This window comes from Ursus arctos, unplaced genomic scaffold (assembly GCF_023065955.2).
Source record: "Ursus arctos isolate Adak ecotype North America unplaced genomic scaffold, UrsArc2.0 scaffold_5, whole genome shotgun sequence".
Taxonomy (NCBI): Eukaryota; Metazoa; Chordata; class Mammalia; order Carnivora; family Ursidae; genus Ursus; species Ursus arctos.
Window position 1 is genome coordinate 70,393,700 of NW_026623067.1, and position 15,085 is coordinate 70,408,784.

Below are 15,085 nucleotides of genomic sequence, written 5' to 3' on the forward strand. Positions count from 1 at the left end.
CATGATCTGATTTCCTATTGTCCTCTTCCACACTCCCTCATTCTTGCCACATTTCCATGGCTAACTCCAGCACTTCCTTCAATATTCTGCTCAAAATCTGGCCTTCTCAGGGAAGCCCACCCTGACTACCCCCCATCCCTCTCCTGATCTCTTTCTCTTGCTCCTCTTTCCTTTGTAACATCACTTATGATGTTGGCCAAATAATGTTCCCTTTCATCAAGCTGCTAGAGCTGTTTTGTTGTAAGGGAATGCAGCGCCTAGTCTACTTTTTATTATATCAATTGAATGTTTTTCATCAAAGGAGAATTTTTAGGAAGACACTGTACTAATATGAACATACAAGCTTACAATTTACTGTAGATTATTTCCTGAGCAGGCACCATACTATATAATTCACACACATTATATGATCCAACCCTTTCAACATCCCTTCACTATGGATATAATCCTTTCCTTTTTAAATCAGTGAGATTAAGTGGCCCAAGGTCATCAAACTAGTAAGTGACTGAGCCTGTTGCTTTTTCCATTAAATCATTGTGTAACACAGTGTAAGTTTTTGGATAGAAATAAACTACTGCAGTCAGAAATCATACTGTGAAGTGAGCATGGGCTTCGTATTAGCAGCTTATTATTTGCAAACCACGAAGATAATGAACTAAAAGGGTTCCCATGACATGTGGGTAAGCATCCATGTTAAGTGTGAGCTCTGTGCTTGTAACTGCCAGGCTGTGACTGCGGGCTTAGGAAAAAATAAACCTTTGCGACTCCTCTCTTTTGTATTTACTCAGCTTTGGTATTTTAAAAGCTATCTTTTAGCTACAAATGTTTTAATCTGTATTCACTATTACTACTTATAAATGTTTAACTATGATTGGACACTTAAGGACCTGCTATAAAACTACTTCTCCCCTGAATGTTCTACAGAGTGTGGACTGTGTCTCAGTAGAGAGCAAAGCCCATTTCCTCCGACTACGTGCACATCCAAAATAAGAAAACTTATCAATAATTATTTCATAAAATCTGAACCACCCTACTAACTGGTTCAGTGAAAATCTCTCTACTCCTCTCTTCCTCTGACCATCATCCCAAATAATTATTCGGTTTCCAGCATTCTGGACTGTAAACAATTTGATAAGTATAGAATTCTCTTGTGATTGGTTAAACAGCAGTCAGATATAACTCTGTAACCAAAGCATACGTCAAAAAAAATCACAATTTATAAAATATGCTAACATTTTTTGCATTCTATCTTTTGCTTTGCTTCTTTATTGTATTAGCAACTGGCTAAATAGTTTTAAAGTCGAATTATAAGCTTAAAAATGACCACACTGAGGAGATAGCTCAGAGACTCAGAAAGAACAACAGATTTTATATCAGAAATCTCAGTTGCAGTCCAGTTGTGTAATAAATTGTTATTTAGCCAGGCAAGTCATTTAATCTCCCTTGATCTGACCTGAGACATGAATTGTTCGCAAACGTAAAGAGACTAACCAGCTCTAAACATTTTAGGGAATGCAAAGGCTACAAAAATGTATAAATGTTTACGGGAATTTGGCATTACTTTTTTTCTTCTTGATCTTTCAAAATGAGGGAACTTAAAAGCATCTCTTTAAAAAACTTTTGTCTAAAAATTGGAAGCCAGAAAGTAGTTAAGAGCTCCCAACTTGCATATTTTCCAGGGCCGGGCTCCAAATTTTAGAACACTCAAGGCAGGTAGGAAGAGGGAATTTGGGGTGATTAAAATACTAGTAGGCAGGACTACTATGTAATTTGCAGGGCCCAGGCCAAAATGAAAATGTGGGGCCTCCTGTTAAAAAATTATGAAGAATTTCAAGGTGGCAACAGCAAAGCCTATAAGACCAGGGTCCTGTGTAATTGCATAGGTCACATGCCCACGATGCCAGCCCTGCTTTAAGATACACAGGCATGAGAGCTAAAAAGCTTTTAGTGTCTATCCCTGAACAAACTGATCATGGTTACTGAAGTGAGTCATCGTGGTCAGAAAGGTATCTGAACTCTTACCCAAAACCCACTATTTTCCCAAACTTACCACAAGGAAAAGTCCAATAAAAAGTTAAATAAAATATTTTTAATAAAATATTTTTAGTTAATAGGCCCTCTTTTATTTAATGTGAATGACTGAACTGAGTCCCCTTTTTGGGCCACTAATGATACTCCCTTTCGATCAACCATTACCAGACTGCTGAGAACCAACAAAGAAAAGAAATCACACCGCTCCAATTGCTGATATCCAGATTCCCTCAAGGTTGCCTGACAACTCTAGCCCATACTTGCTCTTTCCCTTCTCATCCCCCATTTCTCACAATGTCTACACCTTCACCATTCTTGGTCTCTCTCCAGCACCTACTCCCTCATCTCAATATCTATAGAAGCTAAGTTCCATATAAAACACAGAAATCACTAGGTGGTCACATACTTAGCTTCACTCTACCCATCTACCACCTTAACTAGGTCATGGGTCTACCTACAACTCTGTCCTGTTCCGGCCCCAACCTCCTTCCCTACCTTGAGTAGCTCCCCACTGTAGCCCCATTGCACCAATGCCTTTGATCTTTTCTTTCCTACAAGCATTCCTCCTCTGCAGGTAATCTCCAGAGCCTTTCCTTTTAACTCTTTCCTTGATCTAGTTACAGCAGTATTTCTCTCTCTTCACAGTCTGTTATTTGAAGAAAACACATACTATTTCCACTTCCTCCCTTCCCGTTCACTTTCAACCAATCTTGCAACCACACCTCCTTCCTTCAGCCCATTTCCTAATTCCTGGTTCCTCAAATGGAACTGTTTTTTTCTTGCTGTGATGCCCAGCATGAACCGTGGCAAACCCCACATGAGGAAATGCTGGTCAACAAGATTCCAAATCATCCATGAATTATTTCATGTAATTGAGGAATATGGGTATAAATTATATTGTAACAGGTGATTGCAATATTAAATTCTCTATTTTAAAAGGGAAACTCTTCAAACTGGGTCTCTGAAACAGAAAAACAGTCTTGTAATGTTTTTAAAGAGGTGGAGACACTCTCTACATACAAAGGGCAGAGTGTCCTTGCTCTGCTGTAAATGTTTTAGCAGCTGTGGAAACTTTCAACAAAATTTACTTCCAGCAACTGAAAGCGATGTGCGAAAACTGGGCTTTTCATCGTGGAGACTGGAGCACTTACTAAAGAGATGAAGACTTGGGAGGCACAGCTAGGAGCTGTGTAGTCCTTCTCACAGCCTGGCCTATAAACTCTCATGTGGTTTTCATCCCCTGCCACACACCACTGCACCTCTTAAGAAATCATGTATCCTGATTTTGAACTCTTTACAGGACAGGATGAAATAGTGTGAGGGAGTCCAGGTATGCATCACACCTCCTTCTCCTAAAGCATGGGAAAAACGATCCAGTGTGCAAATATGGGCATTCTTCCAGAGCCTCAGGGGGTTAAGGCTTCACACGCATTTAGGATCACGGCCATGGAGACTGTGCCGCCGTATTACATATGCTGCTCTTAACTGTGCCGGGGATTCCTCCCGTCTGAGACACCGACAATCTTATATTCACGAACTTTTATGCCCAGCAGCTCTAAGCCAGTGTATTGAATAGCAAGTGAAACTCAGCCCGTGAGAATTAAAAACTGGCTGAAATGAGGGGTTTCTTTCCTTCTTCTGGGCAAGATAAAATCTCAAAGGGCATTTTATCATTTAAGCATTCCGGGTATAATAAGTATGCATCGCTGCATCTGATAGGAAATGTTTTATTTTTGATGAAGTGCCCACTGTGGATGTGTTGTACGTAGTACTGGGTTGTTTGAAACCTTTAAGAAGTTAAGCTACTTAGCTTTCTTTCATGATACCGTGTATTAATAATTCTGATTCAACAAAAGCTCTACTGCTGACATTATTTCATTTAACAAAAGAAGCAGATGTATTTATGAGGACAGAACGTTTAATATTCATACATTTTATAAGTGAGTTTTAAAGTGTTCGATTTAATTCGACACAGGGTGGTCGTGCACTTACTACGTGTAAGGCATTAATTTACCCTGCGAGGGCAGATGTGGACTCAGCCTAGAGCTCTTGGTCCCAAATACCTGCACTTGTAATTGCTGAGGCAAATTTTCACTGCAGAGTCTCTCCCAATCCTCAGGTTGAGGGTGTTTTGCTAACTTATGAAAAATGTTCTTTTTTGAGAAAGGAATTAATTACCTCCTGAAGAGCTGGTACACAATGAGGGTTTCAGACTCTAATATTAGTTATTCAGAAAGCACGTGAACCTTTGAGTTGCATCACTTGATGTCACAAAATTAACATCACTTGACTGATGACAGAGTATAATAAAAGGTATGTACTTTTCCCCTCTCTATGTGGGCAAACAAAATAATACATGCAGAGTTATTTCTCTTCAATATCTGGCAAGGCAAATGATTGATTGTTAGACATCTTTTGACTTGGTTAAGACAAAATTTAGCCAAGTGTTAAAGCATGGAAAATGTTGGTGTAGGCAAAGCGAATATTCTGATAAAGCTTTAAAATCACCCCAGCACACAAACATGTTGAAATCTTACCATTAGGTTTTCATGCAGTCTCTTTCCCTGCAGCGAGCATTAGCTTTAACCCTTCAGTGCTGTTGCTGAATGTCATGTTTAGGGAGAGGGGCTGAAGCTTTATTCAGAAACAAGCTTCTCTTTGGGTGACGATCGGCAGTTTACGTGAGAGAACTGGGGTTCTACTCGTGTATCCGGTCTCAGGACAGCTACGTGTCTATTTTATAGTAAATCCTCAAGCTTGTTCAAAGGAGATTCCAGCGTTTTACCAGTGCACTGTGATTCGTGTGAACTGTGTGTTTAAAAGATTGTGTAAATTCGGGTGTGTCGCATAGATCTTTCTCTTCCGCCTGTATAACTTCTGCCTCTGAATGAACTTCTTGATGGCAACTCTTAGATTACATAAGTTCAGCATCCCTTTGGGTTTGCTTTCTAAACGCACTGCCCGTGGGATGAGATGGCTATTTTATCGGTTTGACTTTCTAGTGCTTCTTAAAAAGAAAGTCATCACTGAAAGGGTTAAAGTATGTTACTGCAGCAGTTATCAGCAGACCAGCCATCTACCTTTGGTACTTACAGGAATTTTATGACTCTTGATCATATTATCAAATTCTTCATTAATTTTTTTGTATTTTTCTTCAGTGCGTGGGGTGAGTGCATAAGAGGAGTCGGGATCGGGGCTTTCACAGCCTTTGTTTTCTTTCTTGTTCAAGGCCTGCCAGGTTCAGAGAAATATCAAGAGTAAAAAAAATGAAGGGTGTTCCGAGTACTTACACACAATCTTTGCCTGCTGATCATTAGATCAATATCTTCGTTAATTTTCCTGTACTTGTCCTCAGACTCAGGGCTGTGACCTACTGAATCGTCTGCGTCAGGATCTGGGCTGTCACAGCCATTAAGGCCCTTCTTTCTCAACGTCTGAAATACATAATTTGGAAAGTTCAAACCTAGACAGAGGCTGTAAGAGACATTCGGAGTATTAGAGAAGTTCAAGCTGTCCGGTATTTCAGGTTGTTATTACATATGCTTTTTTACATTACGGTAAAGAAACCATAGAGTGAACCCGTGAGTGATTTCGATAGTGTACCCATTACTAGTCACAAAAAAATAAAAGGGCAATAGTCCCTTTACAACTAAATTCAGTCGATGAACAAGGACAGTATGAGGGCTGAAATGTCATGGTACGGAATTCATACGTGCTTCAAATATCTAGTGACAAGACACTTACAGAAGAATACAAGTAAGGTGGCAAATTGCAACACCATCTTCCCACAGAAAAATTAGAAGTCAGGGCGTTACACAATGATTTCAGAATTTGTGATCGTGACCAAAGCAGAAATGTCGGAAATAGATCTCTAGTTTGAGTTTGACACAATGCTTGGTGCCCCTGGTGTCCTGCCCCTCCTCTGGATATGTGCATGACAGCAAAAGGCCATGAGAGAACCCAGCTAATATTCTCACCAAGCACCCAGTAAGAACGTCCCGACACTGTGATCAGAAGACTCACCTTTGTCTACTCTGGTTACAAGTCTATATTTGTGAAAACCTGTATTGAGATCGAGAATACTGAGAAACTATCTGCCTAAACATAGACTGAAAGAAAAGTCAAAACGGCTGAGCTTAACTTTCCATAAGCTGAGCAAGGAAGCCAGAGAATACTGAAAATAGGTAACCAAGTCAATAACTACCAAACTAGAAAAAGTTCCTCCTGGTTCCAGCCGAGTAGCATCACTCTGAGACTATCTGCTGACACATGAAAGTGAAAAGTCAGTGCGTTCTCCTGAACCTCCTGTCTCCTGAATGTAGAACTGGTCTAGTCTCAGCTGTCACAGAAGGATAAATACGAATGTAACACTATAACAGAAAAAGTATGAGTCAGGAGTCCCGAGTTTGACTTTCCCTCCTTTTTCCCCCCCTTTTAACTGATGGTTGTCAAGTTAATTGTACACCATCTGATTTACAGAGATAATGTTATGTTTTTAGAGATCATAAAACTTCTGATTAATCACACAGCTTGCCATGTCAATTATTAATAGACTAGCAACATTTCTGATTTTTCTTGGTACTACCAACATCGTTTATAAAGAGCTGGGTACCTAAGTGTCTCTCATTAATGGAAAGTTCAGCAGAGCTCATCTTTATTAAAGACAGAATTCACATACAAATAAAGCAAAAGCTGCGACATCAAGCTAAGGAATTCAAAGCTGAGATAACACTCCATCTTTAATTCATGCAATTGGGGAAAATAAATAAAACAACATGAGTTAAAAAGGGGGTGTCAGTCTTAACAATTTAAACTCCTTGGCTCTTATCAATGTGTAACAAATGTAACATTTAAAATTAGTTTCTGAGGCACGGAAGATTTTCACTTAAAATCAAACTAAGAGAGCCACCATTTCTAATACATCTATGATACACTGCAGCTCTGTAAATATTTATTAATGTTATAGTGGTATAATATAACAAATAAACATATGGTTACAGCTTATTATGTGGTATAATGTTTGAATATTAAAATGAATATTTTGACACAAGATGATAATATATACATTTACAATCTTGGGGAATTTATAATCGGTGGGGCCACCTGTCCCCCTACTACGGATCTATGCCATCATTTTTACCAGAATAACTACCCTGGGGTGGTTCTTAAAATAATACTACAAAGAATGCTACAATACATTATTATAATAATTTTATTTACTAACTTAATTTTCTGTTTTAGGCTGTTTTGTTAGCATTATCTCAACCACAAGAGTATTCTTCCGGGTGATAACTATTTGCTGTATTATGATGTGTTTCTGCTTTGATCTCCACATATCCTTGAGCTTTTGAGAATAATTTCTGAGTGTCTTGCATCATAATCCACACATTTTTCATAAAAATTCACTTATGTAGAGAAAGATGTCACATCAAGAAAATATTATCTGATGATTTTCAAAATTTACCTGCCTATATTTCTACAAGGCATGCTAGGAATATTCTTAAATAAACCCTTAATTTAAAGTCTTATCTTATATAACGTTAATTTACAGTCTTATCTAGATAGTAGATTTTTCAATGTGCACCCAAATCTTTTAGCCAATAAATCATATTGTAAAAATTATAGTTGTTTTGATGTGCAGATTTTTGACAACAGAACGCAAGGGCTAGGAGAGGCCTATCAACTGTCATTATGATCCATCTGGCACATACATGTGTGCTAAATATTCTTATAAAGCTTTCGAGGGTAGATACTGTGTTTGGTTTATAAAAATTCAAACATCAATTACAGTTTATTGAAAGATCTCCACAAATGTTAACTCATTATCTCTCGCAAGTCTTCCATGAAGATTTTAGGGAAGCCTTATACCAGTTCTCAAATCAGCATGGGCAAGCATGAAGGTCCATACCTCTGGCCTCCTGCTGGGGCAACATGGGGCTACCTTCCCCCACCCAGAGGAAGGGCACTTGTAAAGTGAGGGATGTGAAAGAGATCACTCAGTCACATGCAACTACAGCAGTAGAGTGAACAGTGAAATAAATTAAGGTAGAAAAATTTAAAAATTGGGCTGTGAGAAAGCTTTCAGTATGAAAATATGGCTAAAATATTGATATTTCCAGAGGTCAGATTTTAGAGTGGGAATGTTTATTAGTCAATAATGCAATTATCAGTTTTTGGATTAAAAAAATCATTATACCAAGAGCTCATTTTGTACTTAAAGAATTATATAAACTGATAAGCAAACAAAGCAAGTGGCATGAAGTCACAAAGGAAACAGCAGTGAGGGGGGCGGGAAACAGTGGCTCATTTTCTCCTTATAAATTCTTCTTGTATCTGACTACATTATCTTCAATGACTATCACCAGTATTTAGGTAATGAAATATCTCTAACACTGAAAGGTATAGTATAATTTCAAGTTGAATAAGGGGGCATTTTGAGATATACAAATACAAAACCCAAGGGCAAATTAATAGTGAGTTCCAAATTCCCATAATCACATAACTAGAACATTGAAAAAAATTGTTCAAAAATATTATCCTCAGCTGAGAGCTTGTAGAACACATTTCTGCCAAGAACAGATGATTATGGTAGAATTATAAGGCTCTGAAGATGGATGTGACGGCATAAACTTAAATACTATCGTGTGAATGTGGAACTCTTATCTTTATTATATTAAAAATCTACAGCTGTTTAAGGATGACAAAGGAATTACTGTTAGATCAGCCAAGACCGTCTTTATCGTAGCAAGAAATAGTCGGTATAAACTAAAGGGACTGTTAACTGGATAAATAAACATTATTCCTTCAGGCCTTTTTCTAGAAAAATCAAAAACTCTGCCTCTGGCCTTTGAAAGCTTCTCTGATCTTTTACAAATGTTATTGGTCAGGTAATGTAAGCGCTTAAATCATTATTCTTTTACAGGGGCTAGAAGTCCTGGCTGCATATATTGTAAGTCTTTCTCAGCTGACTATCTTGTGAAAAGATTTATTCTGTATGTCAGGATGAGGCAAGAGAACTACCGAAACCAGCTTCTCCTGTTACGTATCTAAAGAAACTCTTCCCTCAGAGAACTCTGTAAATCTTGAGTGAGTCTGCACACTGAATTCAACTTTCCATGTGAGAGTGACACTTTTGGGGTAGATCAATTGACTGCAGAGGCTTCTGGGATGTTTTCACAAGGCAGCAATTGTCATGCAGTGAGCTGAGAACAGCCGTTTCTTAGAGAAGTAATTAGATTGACAGAAGGTGACATACTCCAAACAATAAATGGGAAAGGGAGTCCAGACAGGTAATCCAAAAACCACGTGGAATCTCCCCTCCCAGACATGTGGACATATGGACCCTGAATTATTACATTTGTTCATTAGGAAAACTTGAAATACATATAAACTGACGATGATAGGTGACAGGTGCTTCAAAAATTCTAATGAAATAGATGTAGGGAACAGATTCTACTTCGTTACTGAAAGGAATATAAATGAAAAAGAATGCCACATGGAGCTCTCATTTCTTGTCTTAGGCATTATGTTATCATCTACAAAATCCCTTCTGTATACAATGGTTAAAACTGGTTTCCCTTTCTTAATTATTTCTTGTTAGTAAAAAAGAAATAACTAAATTATTGGCCTTTTTCAATTAAATGAAGCTATATATTTTATATTACTGCTATTTACATAAAATTAAGCTTCTTTTAGAGAGCCACCATCACAGATTAAAGCTTCCAACCATTCAACTTCTTTCCATGTTGGCAATCTTAGTCCTCAAGAATATCTAATTTTGAGGCACCTGGGTGTCTCAGTTGGTTAAGCATCTGCCTTTGGCTCAGGTCATGATCTCGGGGTCCTGGGATCGAGCCCCACATTGGACTCCCCACTCGGTGGGAAGCCTGCTTCTCCCTCTCCCTCTGCTGCTCCCCTGCTTGTATGCTTGTTCCGTCTCTGTCAAATAAATAAATGAAATCTTTTAAAAAAAGAATATCTATTCTCATCATCTTTCTTTTTCTGTACCTACCCACTGTACAGCAGCAACTTCAAATCTTTTTGCAAAAAACCCATAAATACCCATTAATTTTTCTTAAAATCCAAATAATCAACCTTTTTTGCACAGCTAGCATTACCCTTACTTCAGAGGGTTGATGTGTCGAGAACACATGCAAGAATTATCTCTATTAGTTGCATGAATGTCATGTTCGCACAAAAGCCAAGGGGAAAAAAAGGCATCAACTTAGAAAAGGTAGTTTCCTTTTCTTTAATACTAAATCATTTTTTTTTTTTGCTTGTCTTTCACAGCTTAATGAAAATAAGTGTCTACTCTTAACAAGCTGAATAATCTTCAGAAAGCAGTAAATCCACACAGGAAAAGAAGATGCAGTTGAAATGGATACTGCCTGTAAGCGAAGTTTCTGAGAGTATTTCGTAAACATCCTCCCAAAGCTGGGTGCTGCTGCTTTTGTCCCTCCAGCACTGGGGAGTGGCTGCCCAAGGGGACAACTTCTTTCACTTAAAATATTGTCAGCAAACAATTACTGAAAACCTATCATACACAGATACTGTTTGGTGCACTTATGTTTTAGAAAAGCAGGCAATACACATTTCAATGAAAAACCTCTGAAATGCCTTATAATATTATATATGGTTTTTATGTGCGTGATTTCTAGCACAGATTACTTAGGCTGGGGGAAGATCAGATGCCAAGAAATTTCTCCATAGGTTTTAATTACCAAAATTGTAAGCGTTGTCTGCTCTATCTTTCCTGTTCCATAGTTCTTCTTTGTTCTTAATATAGAAATGAAAAGACAATTAAAATACTGCAAATTTACTACAATCAGTAGGTAGACTTTAATTAGACAAGCAAATCATATCTAGTACAGACTATAAAAAATTAAATTTTACCCAAATTATTCATTTGTGGTGAAAATTTTAATAAAAAATTAAAAATATAAACCTTAACACTGCATTTCCTCCAGGTTATTAATGCTTATTCTAACCAGATATTAACTCCTACTGAGGAAAGGCTGGGAAGAGCTGGAGATTTTCATTGTTTCATTTTATTCCTTTTCTCAAAAGATAATCTTAACATCGGACTTGAAATTTTTTTCACAATTTTTCATTTTTAAATAATGGAAATAAAAGACACTAGTTAAAGATTTGAAGACTTTTAATGGATAGAACATAAAGAAACACGAACCCATGCCTTTCAAAGTGGGAGTTATTTTATATAAACACTCAGATGGTGAGAGTTCCTATAAGTACTGATATTCTAATCCTAGACTAGACCACCAAGGATCATCTGGCCCTTCCTCATGTCTTCCAGAGGGGAGGAATAACGGTGCATAAGCAACTGGCCTTTCATACCTCATGTCCTTGCTCAAGCTGGCTTGTGGAATGAGCCCACCAATATCTCCTCCCTGGACTTGGGACAGTCCTCCTTCAAGGCAAAGCTAATACATCATCTCCTCTTTGTAGACCTCTCTGATCACCAGGGCGGAATTAATTTCTCCCTCATTCATGTACCCATTTATTGTATACATTTTTCTATCAGAGCCTTTATCGCACATTGTTACTTACGTTTTGTCCCTCTAGCTCATGAGGCAAGTAACAAAGCACATTCCTTTAGTCACTTTTGGAGTTTCAATACAGAACAGAGCCTGACATACTTGTAGGTGCTTGGTACATGCTTGTTGAATGAACCGAACACACATTTTCCCTTTAATGTTAGTGTATGCAGAGGTTTCAAGACTGGACCAAAGCTGTCTGGCTGGCTGGAGGCAGAAATAGTAGTGGGATTCAGACCTCTTGATACATATTTATTAAGGGTTACTATGTGTCAGGTGTTGTCTATGGTCCTCTGGCTGCAAAGATGCATTCCCAGAGATATGATTAAGAACTTCTTTTTACATGTTTTTCTTCCCCTGAGTGAACTGGTGGAGGTTAGGGATTGTTTCCTAGCCATTTTGTATCACCAGGACTTCGCACAGGGCCTGGCACATGGCAGAAGCTTAAATGCCTGCAGTACTAATGAGAGACTGAATGGATGGGTGAACACAACAGGAAAGAATGCTCAGATGCTAGAGGGAGAAAGAGGAGTCTGTGTATATTTTTGCAACTGTAATTTCTTTTTCACCATTTTATATTATTATTTCACATTATGTTAAAACTCAGTTATTATTTTGCTCTTTTTAAGTAACTATTATAAATTGACTATTTTTTGAACATATCATTTTAAAGGTAGAAAACAATGCAGTATGAAACTGATTAAAACTCAGGAGATTTATGTCATTGAATACTTAAAAATTGGGGTACTGGTCTAGATATGGAATGTCAGAAGTAACTAGGCATTCACGAAGTCTTTAAGGTCAAAAAGCCATGATCATATAATCTTGGCCATGATACGAGTAGCAGGAAAGAGGGTACAGGATTCAGCATGGAAGAAGGAAAAAGGGAGTGGTCTTTTAGGCAGAATGTGTAAAGGTAGAAAAGGAAAAACAGAAACCTTATATTCAGGAGCGTGGGGAGACTTTTGTGAATTTGAGTCAGATACTATAAATTTGAAATAAGCATGTTTTAAAATTCTTGGTCAAAGTTCATCTTTTTCCCCATTTTTGGATGCTGGTCTACTGCGCCACTATTCTCCTGGGCTTTGACATTGGTCTTATTCTGGGCCAACCTTAGCCCGGAGGATTCATGGAAAATCAGGGTGATTCTAAGGCCAGTCAGATGATTCAGGCTGCCTCAGGATAGGTCAGTGGGTTGATGTTTTTGTTAAGAATTCTTCCACCACACCTCTTCTGGAACCTGGACAGGGCAGGCGTCATGAGGTTGGCCTGAAACAGGACTGAGATGGGGAAGTTTGGCACACTTAGCCATGAAATGCTCCCTGACATTTTGAATCCAGGAGAGATCTGAAGTAAAATACTAAGCAGGGAACATTTAATATATAATGACTGAAATGCATGCTAAAATATGCAGTTAATCCTAATCTCTATAAAGCAAGCTAAAAAATAGAAGATGAGATAAAAAATAAAAAGCTAGAAAATGAACGATCAAACTGGAAGTGGGTTTGAGGGATGAATGATGTTAGTGACTTCTTAAATAAGAAAGGAAAAGATAGGACAGAAGTAATAAATTAAACAAAGGTTGAGAAAGAGAGGAGTAAATTAACAAAGATCAGGAAGCAGGATTTTTGAAAGTCTAAAATATAAATGTAACTTCACCTACTAACCTTTTTCAACTATGGCATTTTACTTGCAAATGGGTTACAGGGACAAAAAAGGCAGATTATTGGGAGCACTGATTCTTTAAAAATAACACACTGAAGCATCTTTTTAAAACCATTAAGCCTTATTTTAACAAAAGAAGATGTGTATGTATAAGGATAGGTTAAATCATTATTTTTGTTTCCATGTAAGCTCTTATCTAATTGCAAATGCCTTTTTATTGAAGTTGGGTCAGTGCGTGATTAGTCATGAAGTGGGAGTAGCCCACACTGCCTATATTTATCAGCAGCTCAGGACTACCATTCTCAGTCACCATGCTTCCTCATTTCTACAGGATTCCCACGATCTCTTATTCTCATTTATTTTGTTGATTGTAACCTATTCCTTTATCCATTCCCCTCCCATCTTTCCTTTCCTAGCAAACATCACAACTTAGTTGTTCAAGCTGGAAACCCAGAAGTCAACGTTGACTCCACCATTTCTTGATTTACTAATTTTTTCTATTCGGTCTCCCACCCTTAATCTGTTTGTCCTCTGATCTTACCTTCCAGCCAGTCAGCCTTCCCACTTTCAGCAGGGTTTCATTACAATGCAAATCTAATTTTATCACTATTCTCCATATAAACACTGGTGGCTCCCAACAGCCACAACCACTAGTTTTCACAGCAAGCCCTCCTCTTCTTCTCCAGCCTCATTCCCTCCCTTCTCCCCCAGCACACTGGGTTTCATCAGGGGGGAAATTCCTACCATTTCCAAAGTCAGGAGGATCCTATAACAATGCTGTTTTGATATGTGTCATTCATTCCTGTCTAGAATATTGTGTTTGCTCCTGTTCTCTGCTACACAAACCTTAGTCATCCTAGGTTACATATTATCCAATGCCATCACTAGCTCCACAAAGCTCTTTCCTAGCTCTTCTAGGCACTTAGGGACTCCCTTCTCTGTCCGTGACTTTTTGTGTGTGTTTAATAATAGATGGTATCTTATATTCTAATTTATCTTCTCACATGTCTGCTTCACCACTAGACAGTGAGTTCTGTAAAGACTGGGTATCTCTGGTTCCTGCCACAGGGCCGGATTAATACATGGGAGCTCAATAAAGGTTCTTAGTAACTAAATGAATAAGCAAACGAACTTGACAGTCATACTTTCTAACACTGACAGACTAACTGAAATGAGTTGGGTGGTCTCCTAAGATGACAGCGTTATTTATTTGTTTTAATAAGATTAAGTAAAAAAATTCAAGGAACACAAGTTATGGTGAGTTAAAGCAAGCTCTCTAATCACTTCCTAATTGTGGCAATAGAATATCCCTGTGGGAGTGGAAATAGTGGAGGTGACACAGACTATCTTATACAGGGTACACATGGTTGGTTTCTTCTGTTTACAATTGCTCAGAGACCTGGGTGTGATGGGCTGTTCCTTTCCAGCTCCCGAGCCTTCTGTGGCTATCCCTGCTCTCAGTTACCACCAGGAGGATGTAAACACATTGCGAAAATACTGCAAGAGGTGAACATTCTCTTTTTGTACATTTCTTTTTTTTTTTTTTTTTTAAAGATTTTATTTATTTATTCGACAGAGATAGAGACAGCCAGCGAGAGAGGGAACACAAGCAGGGGGAGTGGGAGAGGAAGAAGCAGGCTCATAGCGGAAGAGCCTGATGTGGGGCTTGATCCCGTAATGCCGGGATCACGCCCTGAGCCGAAGGCAGACGCTTTAACCGCTGTGCCACCCAGGCGCCCCTCTTTTTGTACATTTCTGTACCTTTTGTACATTCTCTTCTGTTTCTAGGTTTTACTTCAGAAACAAAGGCATTTACCTTTGACATAATTTGAAGA

The 15,085-nt window shown here is 38.3% G+C and overlaps 1 protein-coding gene across 50 annotated transcripts in view; it reads right to left on the reverse strand.

Moving 5' to 3' along the window:
- MEF2C (myocyte enhancer factor 2C) overlaps positions 1 to 15,085 on the reverse strand; it is a 169,565-nt gene that overhangs the window by 35,777 nt on the left and 118,703 nt on the right. For 21 of the 50 annotated variants that reach the window (XM_048221175.2, XM_048221154.2, XM_044384035.3 and 18 more), the window contains one exon: positions 5,322 to 5,465. The exons of 3 other annotated variants lie outside the window; for them this stretch is intronic. In XM_048221175.2, the coding sequence (XP_048077132.1) occupies positions 5,322 to 5,465 (144 nt within the window). Of the gene's footprint in view, positions 1 to 5,124; positions 5,263 to 5,321; positions 5,466 to 15,085 lie in introns of all 50 variants that reach the window. 26 more of the 50 variants (XM_048221165.2, XM_044384029.3, XM_044384039.3 and 23 more) reach the window with 3 other exon arrangements.